We start from the raw sequence: 22,032 nt of genomic DNA on the forward strand, positions 1-22,032 counted from the left end.
CATTCCCAAGCCTGTAGAAAGATGACCTATGAGGGGCAAGAAGGCAGTTTGTTTAAAAGAAACATAGGACCTGGTGATAGTTCAAAATTGACCTCTAAGTAGTTTATTTTAGGCAGGTTTAAGCACAGTATAACTTGGTGAAAATGTGTTCTGGTATTAACTCAGGTCCACATTCACAATAAAGCAAACCTAAATTTCTTTGTGAAACAAAGTAAACTAAATACAGATCCAACATGATTACCTCAATACACTTTGTGAAATACATAAAGATAGGACATATAGATTGACTAAGAAAAGCAAAAAATACAATCAGTGTCAGAAGGAGGGATCAGTGCTAGAATAATATCTAGCCCTACAGATAGAGAAAAGGTCTACTAACCAAACGTGCTCTTGGCCTTCTTGGCGGATAATGAGGATAATTTCCCTTAAATGAACAACCCTGCATGGTTAACATTCTATGTTTTGCTGGTGCTCATCTTTGAGAACAAAGACCTAAATGCTTCATAGAAATTTATTTTATAACACAAAACATCCCACTGAGTACCTTTGGTTGCCCCATTTCTCTGGATAGAACTGAAAGTACTGTAGTGAACAGATAGGAGGAAAGTGGGAAGTCTTGTCCTGTCCCTAATTTCAGTAGGATTGCATCAAGTTTCTTGCCATTTAGTTTGGGACACAAAAGGAGCAAACCACACAAGCATAATTTAGTTCTAATTCTAACAATAAAAATAATAGGAAGCAACAATCATTGGTCCATCAACATCAATACACTTAATTCCCCAATTATATGACATACGATAACAGCCTGGATAGTAAAAACGGACCCAGCATTTTGGTGCATGAAGGAAACATACCTCAGTGAAAAAAATAGACATGACCTTAAAGTAAAAGATGGAAAAAATGTCCAGGAAAATAATCCCAAGGAACAAGCTGGAGTAGCAATTCTAGCATCCAATAATATAGAGTTTCCACAACAAATTATCAAAAAAGAAGGGGAAGGACAATACATACTCATCAAAGAAAAACAATTCACCAAGAGGAACTCTCAATTCTGAACACCTATGTGTCAAATTCAAGGGCACCCATATTTGTAAAAGAAACATTAATGAAGCTCAAAGCATACACTGAACCTCATAGGATATTAGTAGGATACTTTAACACTCCACTCTCAGCAATGGAAAGATCATGGAAAACGATACTAAACAGAGACAAAGTGAAACTAACAACAGTTATGAACCAACTGAACTAAACAGATATCTACAGAACATTTCACCCTAAAACAAAAGAATATACCTGTCAGCACCTCACAGCACCTTCTAAAAAATTAACCATAAAATCAGACACAAAATAAGCCTTACACAATACAAGAAACTTGGAATAATCCCATGCATCTGATGAGGTCATCGCAGTCTAAGGCTGATCTGAAACAACACCACAAACAACAGGAAGCCCACACACACATGAATGTTGATTAACTACCTACTCAATGATAATTTTGTCAGGGAAGAAATAAAGAAATTAATGACTTTTTAGAATTTAATGAAAATGAAGGCAGAACATACCCAAAGTTGTAGGATGCAATGAAAGCAGTGCTAAGAGGAAATCTCATAGCTCTGAGTGCTTCCATAAAGAAAGTTGTGACAACATACACTAGCAGCTTAAGTGCACATCTGAAAGCTCTAGAAAAAAAAAAAGAAACAAATACACCCAAGAAGAGTAGACAGCAGGAAATAATAAAAACTCAGGGCTGAAATCAACCAAGTAGAAACAAAAGGAATTATACAAAGAATCAACAAAACAGGAGCTGGTTCTTTGATAATCAAAAAGCTAGATAAACCCTTAGCAAGAATAACCAGAGGGCACAGACAGAATATCAAAATCAACAAAATCAGAAATGAAAGGGGAGACATAACAACAGATTCTGAGGAAATTCAAAAAGTCATCAGATCCTACTACAAAAGCCTACATTCAACACACCTGGAAAATCTAGATGAAATGGACAATTTTCTAAACAGATGCCAGACAAAAAAGTTAAATCAGGATCAAATAAACCAACTAAATGGTACGATACCTCACCAAGACATAGAAGCTTTTATTAAAAGTCCCCCCCCCAAAAAAAAGCCCATGACTAGATTGGTTTAGTGAAGAATTCTATCAGAGCTTATAAAATACCTCATACCAATACTGTCCAAACTATTCCACAAAATAGAAACAGAAAGAAAACTACCCAATTCCTTCTGTGAAGCCGCAATTATGTTTATGCCTACACCACACAAAGATCCAATAAAGAGAACTTCAGAGCAATTTCTGTCATGAATATTGACACAAAATTACTAAATAAAATTCTTGTGAACTAAACCCATGACCACATCAAAAAGATTATTCACCATGATCAAGACGGCTTAATTCCAGGAATGTGAAGATGGTTCCACATAGGTAAATACATCAATGTAACCCACTATAAAAACTAACTCAAACAAAAAAGACATAATCATCACTAGATGCTGAAAAAGCCTTTGACAAAATACAGCACTCCTTCATACTAAAACTATTGGCGAGATCAGGAATTCAAGTTACATTCCTAAAAATAATCCAAGAAGTATACAGCAAACCAATAGCCAACATCCAACTTTTCCTTCTTTAAAATTTTAAAATATTTTTTAAAATATTAAAAAATATTCATTTTTCTCTTTAATCCTTCTTTTTACTCTTTATACTTTATCCTCCTCCCGGTCTGCACCCATGGAACCCACCCTATCCAATTTCTGCTCTACCCCATTTCCCAACCCCAATGTCCAAGAGGGTGTCCCCAGCCTCTCAAACAACCCAGCCTATCACTCTCGGGAGTCACACATCTTCCTAGGGTTAGGTACATTATTTTCTTTCACTGAGGACAGAGCATGCAGTTCTTTGCTGTGTGTGTCTGGAGTGTCATATCATAAGCTGTCTGGTTGGCAGCTCAGTGTCTGAGAGATCTCAGGTGTCCAGGTGAACATGCTGTTCTTCCCTTTGTACTGTCCTCCTCCTCAGACTCTGCAAACACAAACCCAGGGGTTTCTGGCTTCCGTCTATTGGTTGGGTGCTAGTATTTGCATCTGAATCTTTCAGCTGCATATTGGGACTCTCAGAGGGCAGCCATGTTCGGCTCCTGTCTACAAGCACATCACAGCATCAATAAGAGTGTCAGGACTCAGGATCTCCCCTTGTCTTGGACCCCAATTAGTTCCTGTCACTGGATCTCCTTTCCTCTCATACTCTTCTCCATTATTATCCTTATAGTTCCTTTAGACAGGAACAGTTGTGGATCAGCGATGGCATCCCATCCCTCCACTTGATGCCCTGTCCCTCCACTGGAGGTAGACTTCACAAATTCCTCCTCCCCACTTTAGAGTATTTCATGCAAGAACCCTTTGACTCCAGAGAGACTCTCACCTCCATAGTCTCTGGTATTTCTAGAGGTTACCCCCGTCCCACCTCCTACCTCCCAAGGTTGCCTGTTTCCATGTTATCTGCTGACCCTTCTTGCTTCAGTCATGCCCCCTCCAAATATCCAATCATGTTCCCCCGTTCCCTTCCCTGTCCCCTCTCCCACCAAAGTCACTCCCTCCCACTGTATCCTGTGACTGCTTTTGCCCCTCCCAAGTGAGATTTAGGAATCTTCACTTGGGTTCTTCAGCTTGTTAACCTTCTTAAGACCTGTGGGTTGTGCCCTGGGTATTCTGTACTTTTTTTTTTTTGGCTAATATCCAATTATTAGTGAGTATATACCCTGCATGTCCTCTTTGATTTGAGTTACCTCACTCAGGAAGATATTTTCTAGTCTCATTCATTTGACTGCAAAACTCATGATGTCCTCACTCTTAATAGATGAATAGTATTCCTTTGTGTAAACAAACCACATTTTCTGTATCCATTCTTCCATTGTGGAACATTTGCATTGTTTCTAGCTTCTAGCTATCACTAATAAGGTCACTATGAACATGGTAGATCATGTGTTGAAGTTTGGTCCTGGAGACAGGTAGGTTTGTGATTTGATTATATAGATTAGTAAAGTATAGACTATTCAACCAATGGTCCATGATATATTTGTGGCAAAAAAAAGATGCATACTCACTTCTGTAAAAAAAAAATAGAATTTTCTACTAAATAAAGCATTGTTTTATCCTAAACTTTGACTCTGAATAATGTTTCTCCATTATATTGTTATTTTCAAGGACTACTTTTATTTTAATATATTTGAAATTATATTTCCCCTTCTCTTTCCTCCCTTGAGCTTTCCTACATACATCCCCTTTCTGTCATTCAAACTCATAGCTGCTTTTTTTAAAAATTATTACTGTACATATGTGTACACATGTATATATTCCTGTGAATAACACTCAGTCTATACAATGTTATTTGTATGTATCTTCTCACCTTACCATTTGGTATTCCATAACTAATTGGAATGATCTTCCTTAGGGAAGTTTACTTCTCTTGCTTTCAGCATTTCGTAGTTGCCTGTAGTTGTTTGTGTAGAATTAGGGCCTTTTGTCTTTCAAATATACTTTGGCACATCCACTTGGATCATTCTTGTGAGCTCATGTTTATACAATGATATTGGTGAGAATTTCATCTATGTATATAATAATAAATGCTAATATTCAATTTCAAATTCCCTTCTCTAACTCTCAGCTAATGCTTACCTTTCCAAGGGTTTAGTGTAATAGGTAAAAATTTTTGCTTTAAAATGATTGACAAATTTGTAATCCATACTAATCTTAGAAGAGATGATACTTACCCTCAGTTTTCTCATTCACATTATGGAACATGAAATAATACATATTTGATTCAAAAAGTATAGCTTATAATGCATATGAATGAATCTTGTAGAGGATATATAGTCATTATTCCCAGATTTATTTCTTTCATGCATAAATATTAACATGGAAAACTGAAGCAGAAACCTATGTTAAGGAGGCCTTACTGTTCTATTGTAACATTCTTTCCTATTGTTTCTATGTCATCTTTATGATTTTTGCTTATTTGTAAGGCTCATGTCAGCCAAGCTATAGATATGTGGCCTCCTAGACATTTAAACTTAGTTTCTGTCATATTTTCCTTTAACTAACAAACCACACTTTTTTAATCTCTAAATGAAGAATATAGCTATTCATGGTATTTCTTTCATGAATTATAATAGTTTTTGGTCCAATATCAATAATATGTATTACCAATGTTATCATCCTTCATTGGAATACACACATCCACAACACACACACAACACACACACACACACACATATACACGCACAGCAACACACACACACAGAGACAGAGAGAGAGAGAGAGAGAGAGAGAGAGAGAGAGAGAGAGAAGGAGACAGAGACAGAGAGAGAAAGAGAAGACAGACACACAAACTGACAACACACACATTCATATGCATCAAGAAAAACAAATGGCAACAGAAATAAAAAGCAAAAACAAACTTAAAATGTGAAAACCAGTAAGACAAAGGTCCTGAAAACAAAACCAAAGTCACACACAGTAAGAAAGCTGAATCCATTTTATGTGGGAAAACTACTCCTGATCCATTTGCCTTGCCCTCAAGTGTGGTTGATGTTTCTTTATCCAGCAGGTACCAATTGCAAATAACTTTTTTGTTAGAAATGGGAATTTGTGTCCAGTTCCTTTTATGAGCACTGGAATTTTGTCTGTTTTAAACCTGTGCAAGTCTTGTGCATGTTGCCACAGAATCTGACTTTACCTGTGTTTGAGTTCTTGTAACTGTAAAATAATCCAAACATTTCTAATTGAAGTCATTGTAGAACATGAATTCTTCTGGTATGAGAAAGAATTTAATCTTTGATTTTACTATCTATGGCACACTTTTAAAAATGTATAAGTTGGGCGGTGACCTGGAGTTAAATGAACATATTTTAATACTAGTCCAAATTATGAAGAGAGCAGAGGATATGTGAGAAAATCTTGATCCAGGACAGTTGTTAAATGAACAGCACAAGTAGCATTTGCTTTCTTCCATCTACTTTTAGGCAGATATATCATTCTGAGGCTGTTTTGTTCTTGAAAAGCACTTTGTGTTTGCAGCTAACAGTCAAATAGGTCATCTTGTGATCTCTATTTGTTTTCTTTGTTTGTTTGGTTTTTACTTACATAATATCATCTTGATCTTCATCCAGTGTGCTCCCACCCCTGGGAAAAACCCCGATCCCAATGTAAAGGGAGAGACATTATGGTAAGGTGATTAGTCCTCAGTCGGGAGAAACCCAGCCACAAAGGGATGCAGTTGGAATGATGCAATCATGCTCATCTTGGAAAGCTCACATCTAGGTTTGACCTCCTTCCCCTGAGCTCACTATCCCAGAGAGGGCATGGTAAGTGCATTGTTTTGCAGGCTGTTTGCAAAGTTAAGCTCAAAATACAGCCAAATGGTAGTTCTAGTGCCATGGATAGTTTCACACAAAGCTCTGATGTCTCTTGGTAAGGAAATTTTCCAATCTAGAGGAAATTTAATTTGTTTCCACTGCCCAGGAACTCTTATCTATTTAAGGACCTGGACCTACAGTGTATCTGTGTGAAATATTTCTCAGAATTCTTTGGGAACTCTATTCCTATCAAGGTAACTGCCCCTTGCATTATTTATTGTTTGTTCCTCTTCTGATTTCCAACTCATCACTGCAATATTCATTCCATGTGAGAACATCAATGCCAAGGCTGTATTTATGGCCATTTTGATGTTGGCTTAGGCAACTTAACTGTACAATAATATAATTTTTTATATTTGCCCACTGGACTTAACAATTAACTGGATTGCTGGATGTCATAGAGAAAACACAGAGATAAAACTGGGGAGATGCTAATATTTACTTGAATATTATTGATCTTGCCACTAATATGAGATGTTAATTAAAGTTTTTTTTAAATAATTAACTCACCCAACATACACACAAGTGCACTTTCATGTGTAAATAAATCAAATTATTTTAAAATTGAATGAAGAATTCTGAGGTAACAAAAATTATACCTTGCTTTTCTTTGGTGTACTTTAACAAGTTACTCAAAGTTATTAAATAGTGGGAATCTTATGGCTGTGGCTCAACACAGAACTGTAGCTGAAGATAAGGTTCAGCTTTGAAATTTGGCTACATAATGCATATTATCTGAAATGGCAGAGAAGAAAATGGTAAATGGTGTTTTAAAGTAGTACAAAAGTAGATTAACAGTCAGTTCTAGCACCAGACTTGCTAAGCCTTCATTTCAATATAGTTTTCCTTGAATAATATCAGTTTTAAGGAAGAAATTGAGTTAAGTGATTAGTATTTAAATATTACAGAAATGAAAATGGATATATAGTAAATTAGACACCTTTAACAATGTCATCACATAATAAACCTAGCATGAAATTAGGGCTGGGGAAGGCAACATAATATTATTGTTGTATTAGGAAGATGCCACCTCTCCAAGTTCAACTAACAAATAAGTGAGTGTTATAGATCTAGTTGTCAGTAACTGGTCTCACTGCAACAGAAAACTGTGTCTGCTTATTCTAGCAAAGATCCAAAGGATGCTGAGCTATTTGTTCTTCATGCCAAAGATATTCTAGACATCAATAGGAGGGAGATCACACCAAAACAAAAAAATTTTCTACAAAGGAGAAATAATTATGTTAAACTAAGGTAAAGACATAATTAAAAAATGAGAATTTGGGCAGATTCATTATATGTTTATAATTGTTACATAATTCAAAGGGTTTTAAAATATTTTGGATGCTGTGATGGGATATAGGGAATTTTTTTTTTAGTATTTTTTATTGAAATTTTTATCTACATTTCAAATTGTATATCCTTCCCCAGGTTCCCATCCATAAGCCCCCACCCGACTCACTTCACCCTTCTTCTATAAGGGTGTTCTCCTTGCTGAAACAACCCCCTTCCCACCTCCGAACCCTGACATTCCCTAAACAGGGGCATCAAGTCTTGGCAGGACCAAGGGCTTCTTCTCCCATTGGTGCCTAACAAGGCCATCCTCTGCTACATATGCAGCTGGAGCCATGGGTCTGTCCATGTGTACTCTTTGGGTAGTGGTTTAGTCCCTGGGAGCTCTGGTTGGTTGTTATTGTTTTTCTTAGGGGGTTGCAAGCCCCTTCAGCTCTTTGAATGCTTTCTCTAACTCCTCCAATGGGATCCCATTCAATGGTTTGCTGCTAGCATTCGCCTCTGTATTTGTCATGCTCTCGCTGAGCCTCTCAGAAGACAGCTATATCAGGCTCCTGTCAGCATGTACTTCTTGGCTTCATGAATATTGTATAGGTTTGGTGGCTGTGTGTGGGGGTGGGAGGGCTGGGTCCCTAAGTTGGGTAGGCTCTGAGTGGCCACTTCTTAAGTCTCTGTTCCAAACTTTGTCTCTATATCTTCTCCTATGAATAATTTTGTTCCCCATTTTAAGAAGGACTAAAGCATCCACCCTTTGGTCATCCTTCATTTTGAGCTTCATTTGGGCTATGAATTACAGGGAGTCTTCCTTGGAAACATTTAATGGAAACCTGCATGAAAAAATTAAAAGCTACTGTTATTCCTTTCAACTCCTAGCTCTTTACCATTTTAAGAAAAACATTCTACAACCCAGACAGAATGTGACATAGCAACATTTCCTAGGAGCCAAAAATTAAAATTCAATTCTGACTTATAAGAAGGTGATCCCTATATTTATTCAGAATATTAATATAATAACTAATACCATGTGATTGGCCCTGAAATCATTTATACAAGGAAAGTGAAATGGATTGAGAAGGTTAGCATTAAATATTTAAAATATAATTATGTGCAAAGTAAAGGGACTTAATTGATATTTTAAGTATTATACAGAATAAAATTACTTTTATACTTACTATTATTTTCATTTTTATTCTTGATTTTATCTGGGAATATTACTTCACAGGGAGGCAAAGAAGCCAGTTATGATGGAGGTGTACTAGTGGAGTTACAGTGTCTTACATGACAGAGCATTTATATCCTCCAACTGACACAGACTCATTATAGGATGATGTTTTACAAATAGTCATGTATGCTGGGTGAATTTTCTTAATAAAATATCCAGAATATGACCATGTTGCATGATAACAGTTAATAATTATATCACAGCCTTATATTTTATACATTCTTGCAGAATTGTTATTGAATTTGCCTATATGATTATAAAGTGAAACTTGTATATATGATACTTGATAGGAATGAAGAAGAAATTATGTGAAGAAGCACAATAGCTCATTAGTATTGAGTATTTGGTATTAATATAAGTGCAACAATGCAGATACATGTTAGCATTAATTTTTGAAGTACTAAGACCTGGATTTGAGTATGGCTTCAATGTTTATTGGTTATATAACATTTAAGTATATTTGTAATATTAATGACTCCATTTAGAAGACAAATGATTTGAAGAATATAGTCTTTGATAAGTAAAGAATTTTTGCCTATGGTTTTTCAAAGAAGGAATTCATAAACATAATAAAAACAGAAAATGAACAAAGGAAATGTTTTATGTTTTTCAAGTTTTTGGAATAAATTTATTTTGCAGCATCTCCAGTAACCAGTTCCACGTTTTCCTCAACTCACATCAAATGGAGAAGCCAAGCAATGTGACTGAATTCATTCTTTTGGGAATTACAAAGAATTCAGAGCTAAAAAAATTATTCTCAGCTTTTTTCCTTATCATGTATGTAGCTACAATGTTGGGAAACCTACTGATTGTGGTAACAATAACCAGAAGCCCAGGTCTGAGATCACCCATGTATTTCTTCCTGAAGTCACTATCCCTCATGGAGATAACTTACTCCTCTGTAATTACCCCCAAGTTGATTGTGGACTCTTTCTCTGAGAACATTTCCATCTCACTGGAAGGGTGTATGGCTCAGCTCTTTGCAGACCACTTCTTTGGTGGTGTGGTGATAATTCTTCTCATTGTGATGGCCTATGACCGTTATGTGGCCATCTGTAAACCTCTACATTATATAACCATCATGAGTCCTCGAGTCTGCTACCTGATGGTGGCATGGAGTTGGGTAGGTGGATTTGCACATTCAACAATCCAGATTCTCTTCATGTATCAAATACCTTTCTGTGGCCCTAATATCATAGATCATTTTATGTGTGATTTATTTCCACTATTGAAACTGGCCTGCATGGATACATATACTCTAGGTCTCTTAGTCATCCTCAACAGTGGAGTGATGTGTATGGCCATTTTCCTTATTCTAACTACTTCCTATATTATCATTCTCTGCTCCCTAAAGTCCAGTAGCTCTGAAGGAAAGCTCAAAGCTCTCTCCACCTGTACTTCCCACTTCACCGTGGTTATACTGTTCTTTGTGCCCTGTATTTTTTTGTATGTCAGACCTGTGGTCACTTACCCAGTAGACAAGATAATGGCTGTATCTTTTACTGTTATTGAACCAATGTTAAATCCTTTGATCTATACCTTGAGGAATGCAGAGGTGAAAAATGCCCTAAGGAGACTTCTGATGGAGAAAGGGATACTAGGTGGGCACTAGCTCACATGTAGGAAGTAATACTACCCACGAAACCAGCCAAGAACTTTCTTCTGCATTAATTCTATTCCACTAGGAATTTTGCCCCAATGGGGATTTTCTAATTTTAACAACCAGGTAAAGGTATGAGGGTCTCCCAATTCAGGTTAGTATATTATCCTCAGCATATAAAATGATCAAATTTACTCTATCCTTTCCTTCCCAAGTCTCTAGTCACATAAATCCAAACCGAAATAAAATCTATCAGTGTGAACCTTACCAACCTTAACATCTGAATCCATAAATGCAAATATACCTTCCACTTAAAAAAAAAATAGAATTTGGGTTGGGGATTTAGCTCAGTAGTAGAGCGCTTGCCTAGGAAGCGCAAGGCCCTGGGTTCGGTCCCCAGCTCCAAAAAAAAGAAGAGCCCCCCCCAAAAAAAATAGAATTTACTCTGTATTTCATACCCATAGTTAATAATACAGAGTGAGAAATAAGACTACTATGTGTATTCAGACTGGTTATTTAAATTTTCTTAACCACCATAATGCCTCTGACCTGGATAATGTACATGATTCACTTGCTGAAAGCTGTAAATGCTGAAGTTGAAAACATCTTCCTAAAATTTGCGCTAATGGTTGAAAATAATTATTTATAGACAATGGTTGATAATATTGATTTTTTTAAAATCTGGATCAGATAGGATCAGGTTTAGTCATTCACTTAACCCCTTTTCAAATTTTGTTAAGATTTCTCTCTTTTTATATATTTAATTTGTACATCTGAAGAAAAGCCTAAAAGGAAATATATAGGTAGACTTAAACATGCATATGGCAATTATTTTTTCTTTTTCTTTTTTTTGTTGGATATTTTTTTATTTACATTTCAAATGTTATTCCCTCTCTGGTTTTCCAGACATAAGCCCCTTATCCCGTCCCTCTCCCCTTCTTCCATAAGGGTGTTCCCCTCCCCAACTGCCTTCCTTCCCTCCCTCTCCTGACATTATCCTATACTGGGTGTTCCAGCCTTGGCAGGACCAAAGGCTTCTCCTTCCATTGGTGCCAACATTCCTCTGCTAAATACACAGTTGGGGCCATGGGTCAGTCCATGTATAGTATTTGGGTAGTGGTTTAGTTCCTGGGAGCTCTGGTTGGTTGGCATTGTTGTCCTTATGGGGTTTGCAAGTCCCTGTATGTTATATAATTACCTCCCTCATGTGATGATTTCTGTACTGTTCAATACAAACATAGTGAGTCCACTTTTTGGATAGACCCTGAAATACACTCACAGTCACACAGAGAGCTACCCACTATATACACATCTTTGTAGGATATACACACTGACATACGGACCCATCAAACACACATTAGAACAAAGATACCTACAGTCACAGACAAACACACAGTCAGAAAACAGATGCACATAGAAGCACAAGACAACTTAAGCACACACATATTCAGACCCATCAAACAGTCAGAAAATAAAGATAAAAGTCACAGGGAGCAGTGGCTAAAATAAATAAATAAATAAATAAAAAGGATCAAATTTGGACTCATTCTTGTTTAAATGATACCAGAATAAGTGCTTCTATTCCCTTCCTTAATGTAACACCAATGTATTATTGGTAACTCAGAGCTACTAGGACATGTAATGCATATATCTGACAAAATAGACTTCAAACTAAAGCTAACCAGAAGATAGAATCACTCTATTCTGATCAAAGGAACAATTAAACAAGACATTAGTATCCTGAATTATATTACGTGCACCAAACTCCACTGCATACAATTTCATTTTTTTAAAAAATAAAGATTCAGATTAGCAACAGTCTGGCAATAGTTGGTGATTCCAATACCCCATTTTCTATAAATATCTGGAAAGGTCATGTGGATCTGTTTATTTTATGTTTATACCTATAAACATAAAGGTATCTTAAGGTATTAAATGTTTGTAAATAAGTAAGAAAAGTATGTGAATCATTCATTAGTCAAAGAAGACATTCTGAGTTGCATTTTCATATGATCTTGTCAAAGAAACTGGGAATGGGGATAACATTTGAAATGTAATAAATAAAATAACCAATAAAAAAAGGAAAAAAGATAATAGTGACGGATGAGGCAATCTTTTCTTTCTTTCAACTTTACATTTAATGCTGTAAGAGTGCTTTATAAAAAATAAATGGAAAATGTTTAAGAAATTATCGATCCTCAAAAATTTAAATTAATCATTCCATAGCTTGGTGATTAAACTTCATAAATATAATATTAAAATCTAGACTAAGGCTCAGACCATAATACCCACAGTAGTCTTTCCTCTCTCAAGAAACTGATAGACATTCTACCAACGTCACTGTTTCTAGATGGCCAGATTCCTCATCTGAGAATGCTTATTTACATAAAAGAGAACACTAATGTCCACATATTCTTCTCCCTACCTCCATTCCTCTCTCTGCCAGTGAAATAGAGAGCCTCCCTACAGACTCATGTAAATCACTCCTATTCTCAGAGAACTATTGGAGATTCCAACTTCTGACATATAAGCTCTAGATTTTCTAGCTAGTTTCCTCCCCACTATCATTTCTAGTAAGAGTAAAACTTTTCTGAATGACTTTTAAAAGGACATTTCGATGTTAAGAACAACCCGTGCAAAAACAAAAATGTGTAGAAACAAGCATGAAACAAATAATGTACAAATATCAGTTCTTACTGGGTGCACCATGGCTGTATCTGTGCACCAAAGGGTGCAAAGTACTGTGTAGAGATCGTTGCTAGCTTTTAATATTTAAGTTCAGAGGATAAAGTCTTCTTGATGATCATGGATAATCTTTCTGGTCTGTTAATAGATTCGCTTCACAAATTTTTTATTGAAGATTTTTCATCAAGGATCATGAGGCAAATTAGTGTGTAGTTTTTACATCTTTATCGGATCTTTGTGTACTTTAGATATCATGGTTTTTACGACCTCATAAAAATAATTAGCCAACTAATGTTTCTTCGGGTTTGTTTGTTTCACATAATTTGAGGAGTATTCAAATTGAATCTTATTTCAGCACAATAGATTTCTGTGCTGAATCCATCTGGATTTGGGATTTTATGGAAGAGTTCAAAATACTGATTTTATTTCTCTAGGGATTGTAGGTCTGTTTAAATTGCTTGCCTGGTCTTCATTTAACCATAGTAGGTTATATTAATAAATGTATCCATTTGTTTTAACCTTTACCATTTGGTAGAGTATAGGTTTTTGAAGTATATCTTTATGGTTCTCTGGATTTCCTGGATGTTTATTATTTGTCCTCCCTTTCCATTTCTAATATCTAATTTTTTTTTTAATTTTAACGTTCATGATCAGTCTTTTCATCATTTTGGCTAAGGGTTTAGAATCTTACTGATTTTCTCAACAAGCAAACAAACGAACATCAAACCCAAGAAGCCAAAAAAACAAAGCAAAAAACCAACCTCTCCATTTTATTGACTCTTTTTCTTATAGTTTGTTTCTACTTCATTATTTCAGCCAGGAGTTTGTTTCTTGCTATCTATTGCATTTGGACATTCCTTGCCTTTTGTTTTATTTTGTTTTCTAGAACTTTCAGGAGTGCCATGGGTTTGCAACTCCACAGGAAGAACAATAATATCAACCAACCAGATCCCACCAGAACTCCCAGGGACTAAACCACCAACCAATTGAGTGCACATGGAGGGACCTATGACTCTAGTTGCATATGTAGCAGAGGATGGCATTGTCCAGCATCAATAGGTAGAAGAGCCCTTGGTGCTGTGAAGGCTCATTTCCTGAATGTAGGGGAAAGCCAGGACATTAAAGTGGGAGTGGATGGGTAGGAGTGGGAGCATTCTCATAGAAGCATGGGGAGAGGGGAGGAGTTATGGGAGAGGGGGGAAAAGAGGATAACATTTGAAAGGCAAATACATAAGATATCCAAGAAAAATCAAATTAAAAAAGTTACTAATATGAGATCTCTCCATTTTTTAATTTTAGCACTGTTTGCCATAAGCTACTTAGAACTGTTTTCTATTACAACTATTTTATTATGCTTCAAAATTCTGGGTATGTTGCATATTCATTTTTGTTCTATTATAAGAAGACTTTTATTTCTTTTCTAATTTCAGTAACCATTTTTTTTTTCATTTGGTAGAGTTGTTTAGTTTGATGAATTTGTACAGTTTCCATTATTTTTGTTATGGTATATTCTTTTGTTTTGGGCAAAGGTTTTGTAAATGTTTCTACAAATATTGGTAATATCTTTTATGAAATTGATTGTCCTTGTACTTGGTGCATAATATTCAAACTTGCAATATCTTCTTGGTAAATTTTCCCTTGGATAACTGTAGAGTATTCTGCTCTATTTTGCTTTCTCTTTTAGTTTTTTTGTAAAAGTGTATTTTTTTTCATGTATTAAATTGGCTAAAAAAGCTTCCTTCATTCTTGTATCTATTTTCTTTTGCCATTCTTTTCCCCCAAGGTGCTATCTTTCTTTGTTGTTAAGATGTGTTTCTCAGATGTAACAGCTGGATCAAGCCTGCTTTCACATCCTTTCTTCTAGAGTTGTTCTTTTAGTTGTTTTGTGTTTTTGTTGTTTGGTTTACTTTGGTATTTTTTTTTACCTTTTTTGTATTGGAATTATTGATGTTGAGAGCTATCAATGGGGTAATTTTTTTTTTATTTTCCTTTCCTTTCTTGTTAGGATGTGTGGTTTTCAACCACTTCCTTTTGATTTTGAGGTCATGTATTATTGATTCTTTGTGTTTCGTTGGTTGTGATTAACTATTCAAGTTGAAACTTTCTAATGCATTTTGTTGTGTGCATAGCTCAAATTATAGACATATGCTATTTAAATTTGGTTTTAACATGTAATACTTTTTATCTATATTTTGTGATTTAACATCCTTCTTTGTATAGTTGATCTGGCATGTACGGTCCATTGGAGCCTGTAGAACACAGTATTTTTTATTTTATTTTATTTTATTTTATTTGACTTTAGAGTCTCCTTGAGAAGAAAAGTGTAATTCTAATAAACTACCCTTTATATATCACTTTGTCTTTTTCCTTTAAATATTTAAAACAGTTTCCTCGCTCTGTACACATGAAATTTTGTTTATCTTGTGTCACAAGAAGGGGGGTGTGTCTTTTCTAGTTCAGTTCATTTGTGTTCCATATGTTTCTTATACATTGATAAGTATCTCTTTCTTAGGTTAGGGAAATTTTCCTCAATAATTTTGTTGAATACATTTCCTGTACCTTTAAGTTGAGTTTATTCTCCTTGCTCTGCTACTATTTAATTACCTCTGAGGATTTTGTTTAATTTCTTAAACTCTTCATTTCTAATTTTACCTGACGTTAGGGTTTTATTGGTGATTCTTTTTCTAGTTTCATATTTTGAACTGTTTTCATCCATATTTCACTGTTCATCTATATTTTCACAGATTTTATTAATGGAATTATTAATATTTTCCTTAAGAACCTCCTTGGGAACATAGTCATAATTGTAATTTAGTACTTCTCCTGTACTTCACCAGTACCATACTTCTCAGGTCCTAGCATAGTTGAGTTTCTACATTCTGGTAGAGAAATTTTGTCTTGGGGGTTAATGATTGTGATTTTGTGTTGGTGTCTTTGTATCTGTGTTTGATTTTATTATTTTTGGAGTTGATATCAGGTCTTGTATTTGCTGGGTAAATGTAGCATTCCTTGGATTTTTTACCTAAATTTCCTTATGAATTATAAAAGTTTTCATATTTTAAGTTATAAATGCACAGAAAAATGCAATATGGTAATTAAAATTTGAGCAGCAAATTTTTTTTTATAAATTATTGTGTTATTATATAAAGGGCTCTACCTAATTTACCATTAAGTTACACCAAATCTGTTTCTCTTTATGTTAGATAGATTTTCATGTTGCAATTTGAATAAAATGAAGAGAAAACAAATCCTTTTTGTTTCAGAGCATTTTTTACTAGTTTTATTTATTTATATTCAAAATATTGCCCCCATTTCTGGTTCACCATCCAAGTGCTCTTCACCCCATATCCCCTTGCCTTTGTCTCTGAACAAGGGCTCTCCCACCATCCAACTCCCTACCCCCTGCACATACCCAAACACTTCCACCTTACAAACAATTCCACATAACTCTTCCCTCATACATCAAGTCTCTGCAGGATTTGGTGTATCCTCTCCTACTGAGGCCAGTCAAGGCAATGCTCTGGTACATATATGCCAGCACATGCTGGCAAGAATATGGAGAAAGAGGGGCATTTCTCCAGTGATGGTGGAATTGTAAACTGGTACAATCACTCTGGAAATCAATCTGGATGTTCTTCAGAAAATTGGAAATAGCCCTACCAGAAGACCCAATTATACTACTCTTGGGCATATACCCAAAAGATGCTTCTCCATATCACAAGGCCTCTATGTTCACAGCAGCCTTCTTTGTAATAGCCAGAACCTGAGACCAACTTTGATGTTCATCAACTGAAGAATACATGCAGAACATGTGGTTCATTTACTCAATGAAATATTATTCATCTATTAAGAATAAGAACATAATGAGTCTTGCATTCAAATTGATGGATATAGAAAATATCATCCTAAGTGATGTAACCCAGACTCAAAATGTATGGTATGTTGTCACTGATAAGTGGCAATCAGTCCAAAAGTACATAATACCCATGATACATCCCACAGACTGTAAGAAATTCAACAAGCAGGAAGGCCCAAGTGAGAATGCTTCAATTCCACTTAGAAGGGGAAACAAAATATCCCAGGTTGCAGAGAAAGATCATGGTAGGAGAGGGAAGAGTGAGAGAAAAGTGGAAACCAGATCAGGTATGTGCAGGGAAACAGGAGAGAAACCCAGAGTACCAGGAGAATGAAATGAAATATGCAGCTTCTCGGGGTGGAAGGTGGGGGACCCTCCAGAAAGTCCACAAACTTGGGAGGTGATAGACTCTCAGAACTCAGTGGGAGTGAGCTTTGCCAAACTGCCCAATAGTGGGGAGAGGGAACTCAAAGAGTCCAATTCCAGTAGATTTTGCCTCGAATGGAGGGACAGAATTATCAACCCCCAGTCAAACTTTTTGGCTCAGAATTTCCCTGACTAAAAGAACTGCAGGGGCAAAAATGAAGAAGAGACTGAAGAAAAGGCTGATCAGTGACTGGACCAATTTAGGATCCACCTTATGGGGTGAGGAACAACAAGGCCTGACACGATTACCAATGCTAGGATGTGTTTACACACAAGCATGGCTGTCCTCTGAGAGGTCCTACAAGGGTCTGAAGTAAACAGATGCAAATACTTACACCTAATCATTGGACTGAATTCAGGGACTCCTATGTAGGTATTAGGGGAAGGATTGAAGGAGCTAAAGAGGAGGGCGACACTATAGGAAGACCAGCAGTCCCAACTAACCTTAACCCTTGTGAGATCCCAGAAATGGAACCACTGACCATGCATTAAACAGAGGTTGATCCAAACCCTGGCACATATATAGCAGCAGACTGCCTGGTGGTAGCATCAGGGAGAGAGGATGTGACTAATTTTTGAGAGACTTGAGGCCCAAAGGAAGATGGATACATGAGAAACTGTAAGATGGGGACAATGAGAGGGGACAACGGCTGGAATATAAATAAATAAAATAATTAATAAAGAAAAAGAATTATTTAAGTACCATACCTCAAATAAATGTTGAAATATATATCCATTATGTGTATCAAGAATAACCTTAAATATGTATTAATATATAACAACCCATAACAATGTATCAACCATAAACTTATTTCTGTATCAATATACAAAATTTTGAGACAATATAGCAAAATATAACCTCAAATTTGCATCAATATCAAAAATCTATACCAATGTAAGATTATGAGGATAATTATTTTGGTTTAAGAGTAGATTCAATAATCTACCCACCTTTGTCTATTATTCTTATAATACTTCTGTATACACATTTCTCTTTTAAATTCCTTTCTTCTACATAAAAAGAAGGAAATAGAAATAGAAAGAGAGAAACCCCTATTTCTTAGCTTCCTATTTCATTCCCTCCCTGTCTAAGATTAAAACTACTTGTAATCATTCCCTTATAAAGATGACTAACATCTTTCAATGACCAAAATTACTCTAACTTACTACTTTGGAGTGGGAGAATGTTCTATTATAATTGCTTCCTGATGGTTTTAGACAGAGTCTTCCTTTCAGAGGGCACAAGAAAATTGGGGAAAGGTTAATCTTTTTATTTATTTATTTATTTATTTATTTATTTATTTATTTATTTATTTGGTTCTTTTTTTCGAAGCTGGGGACCGAACCCAGGGCCTTGCGCTTCCTAGGCTCTACCACTGAGCTAAATCCCCAACCTTGGGAAAAGGTTAATCTTAAGAGAGTTAACTTTTAAATTTGTTACCCTGTCTCTATGCTATGTGCTAATAAAGTTCAGGCTTAATTAAAATCCTCCTGGTTGGCAAAAGAAAATGAAGATGAGATACAACATATAAAATTGTGTCTATCACTGGGGAGGTGGCAATGGGGGATTGGGAGGGAACACCCATAAAGAAGGGAAGAGAAGAGGTTAAGGGGATGTTGGCATGAACCAGGAAAGGGAATAACATTTAAAATGTAAATAAGAAATACCCAATTTAATAAAGATGGAAAAAAATTGTGTCTATCTCCTTCCTCACCTACATAAATCATTCTATGATTACATTTAATAAATATCTGATAGCCAATTAGCTGGTCAGAAATTGGAAAGTGGGATTTCTTGGAAGAGAGAATGGAACTCTGGGAAGAAGGAAGGATTATCACCAGTAGACATGGGGGGAGAAGGACATGATCACAGACCTGGAAATTATAGTCACATGGCAGAATGGGTCTAGGTGGTCTTTTCAACTTAGATGAGATAGTTACAAATCTGCCCAGCTAAGGCCTAAGGCATTGAAATATTAAAAGGTCTTTATGTGGTTAAGGAATAATCACTGCCATAGTAATATCCAACATTAATTAATATATATATATATAGAAATTAATAATATTAATCTACAATTGGCAGGCCATATTGGGTGCCAATTATAGAAGTTAGATCTGCTTCTACCTCTCAGACCCATAATCCTAAATATAAGACTCAGATTCTTTGCCATATAGTTAGACTCTTTTCTTACTAGATATTAAATTAACGTAACCTACTTTTTCTGTTCTATATTCTGGCCACATGGCTGGTTACCTGTGCTCAGGTACCATGCATTATCCTGGTTAAATCTCCCAAACCAGGCACTATTCTAGAATCCTTTTTGACTCGCACATATTCCACCTCCTATTTCATGCTGAAGTCACAGATCATCAGATTTGTATTGACAGGTGCTACATACAGACTCGGTATTTTCTCTACAGGACAGACAAAGTAAGAAATCAAAGGAAGATTTGACAGAATGAGGCAAATAAGATATACTCATTAGTACAGTACAGTAAGGAGATGCTACTTGAGCATAGCTTGGGGTTGAGAGGAGAGAGAGAGAGAGAGAGAGAGAGAGAGAGAGAGAGAGAGAGACTTAGTTGTGAGTCTTTGCAATGAGTGAACTGCAGTGGATTTGAGGCAGTTTAAACAAGAAAAAAAAAGATTAGAATGAATTGCCAGTTAATTTGAGGCAAAGCAGAACAATTCATTAAGAAGCTGAGAAAAGTCATATTGAATTTGAAAGTTTGGAGAGGAATTTGAGCCCGAATAGCTGAGTTGAACCAGCCAGCCAAAGTTCAAAAGGACCATAAAGGCTAAGCTCATTTAGTAGGAAGCCTCCAAGACCACAATTACATCTGGTGAATAAAAGTTACTTCTACATTTAAGAGGTTTAAATTTTTGGCACGATTGTAGTGTTTATCTGAACTGGTAAGAGATTACCAGAATAAGTGATAAAATTGCTGATGCAGAGACTTGGCATGCTGCCAAGGATAATCAGTGTTCTGTTTCACCTTTTATTTTCAGACAGGTAGATTACTATGTAGCAGTTTTTATGAGATAATTTTAGCACCAGTAATTAAATAGGAGATGCGACAATGTTTATTATCTCTTTGTTTGATTTGCTTTCAAGGTATCAGAGGGGCCAATTCCACTGTAGCTCTGAAACTGGGAAAACACTAATCCTGTAGGGGTATCTGGGATTTTACTGGAAAAGTGATTATATCCTCAGTCAGTGGAGATGTGGCCCCTAAGGGATTCAACTGAAGTGACATGAAAGCCCATATGTCTTTGAAATTTGTACTATTTTCAATAGTCACTGTGATCTCTTTGTCTCTAAGAGCATTACTCAAGGGACAATATGTTAGTGGTATTTACATTTAGGAATATATTTAAATAATAACCTCAAAATATAGTTGAATGGGCATAGTTTGATGAATGATGATGTAAGGAGATGCTGACCACATTTTTAAGAACTTTTTCTATGTAGAAAAAAAAAATTGAATCTCTCTTTCTACCTCAGAGCTGTCTCCTCTCTGAGTTCAGGAATATTTGGGGTATCTGTCTATAATCATTCTGTAAGATTATTAAAAACTCTATTTCTATCAAGATAACTTCTTGTGGAACAGGATTATCTATTCCTATTCTGGGAAATCCATATGGGATCATCTGTGCTGAAGCTGTGCCTTTGATCTCCTTGATCTAGACTTAAAAGAATCACTTTTACAAAATAACTGGCATTTCTAGGTCACAGAGATGACAACAAAATGAACATGAAGACAGTTTTAAAAATTGCTCAAATTTTAATTGTTAATCTAAGACACATTTGAAGTTTGATGGATATAATCACAACTATAATTTTTGATGTGTCAATAATAATTCTTTTCAGTGTTTTTATGGGCAAAAATGTGATCTGATGATGAAGAGCCATGAGCTATCCGAAATTATAACTTGAATCTTTTACTATTTTTGAAAGTTATCAAAAAGATCATATACAAGAAAAATATGAAGGCTGAATTTTGAGATCAAGTTATGGTTCAATTTAATTCTTGCTTATCACATGTCTAAGATGTGGAATAATAATGATAAAATACAGTTAATGTACTGTTTGAAACAAGATGCCATGAAACTGACAGTCAAGCCTTAAAGGGGATACTTTCATTTATCAAGGTAAGAATGGCATCTGACTTTCTGGGGAGCCATGGATCAGTTCAGTATTATCAAATAAATTAAATTATATTTGAATATATAGCAAGGATTTTAACTGTGATTAAAATAATAAATTTATCACATTTAAAGATAATTGAAATAACTAAACAGACATTTTAGAAAGTTAATTTATTATTAATGTGGAATCTATCAGGTGAATTTAAGAAGTGCTTAGGATGGTGATAATGAATTTAGAGGTGTAGAAACGAGGTATTAAGAAAAGTGGTTGCATGTCAAATACAGAGGTGAATGCTAGCAGGAAACTATTTTACTGAGAACAGGACCCACGTTGGAGGAATTAGAGAGAGGATTGAAAGAGCTGAAGGGGCTTTTAACC

At 35.6% G+C, this 22,032-nt stretch overlaps 1 protein-coding gene across 1 annotated transcript; it reads left to right on the forward strand.

The window, feature by feature from the left end:
• Positions 1-9,618: 9,618 nt before the first annotated feature.
• On the forward strand, positions 9,619-10,548 carry LOC116900890 (olfactory receptor 4C6-like). Its single transcript, XM_032902565.1, has one exon. It carries the CDS (start codon positions 9,619-9,621, stop codon positions 10,546-10,548), a length of 930 nt encoding a protein of 309 aa, XP_032758456.1.
• Positions 10,549-22,032: the final 11,484 nt, after the last annotated feature.

The sequence above is a fragment of the Rattus rattus genome, chromosome 5 (genome assembly GCF_011064425.1).
Source record: "Rattus rattus isolate New Zealand chromosome 5, Rrattus_CSIRO_v1, whole genome shotgun sequence".
Taxonomy (NCBI): Eukaryota; Metazoa; Chordata; class Mammalia; order Rodentia; family Muridae; genus Rattus; species Rattus rattus.

Coding starts and splice junctions, on each gene's coding strand:
- LOC116900890 (XM_032902565.1), top strand. CDS start 9,619: ATGGAGAAGCCAAGCAATGTGACTGAATTCATTCTTTTGGGAATTACA.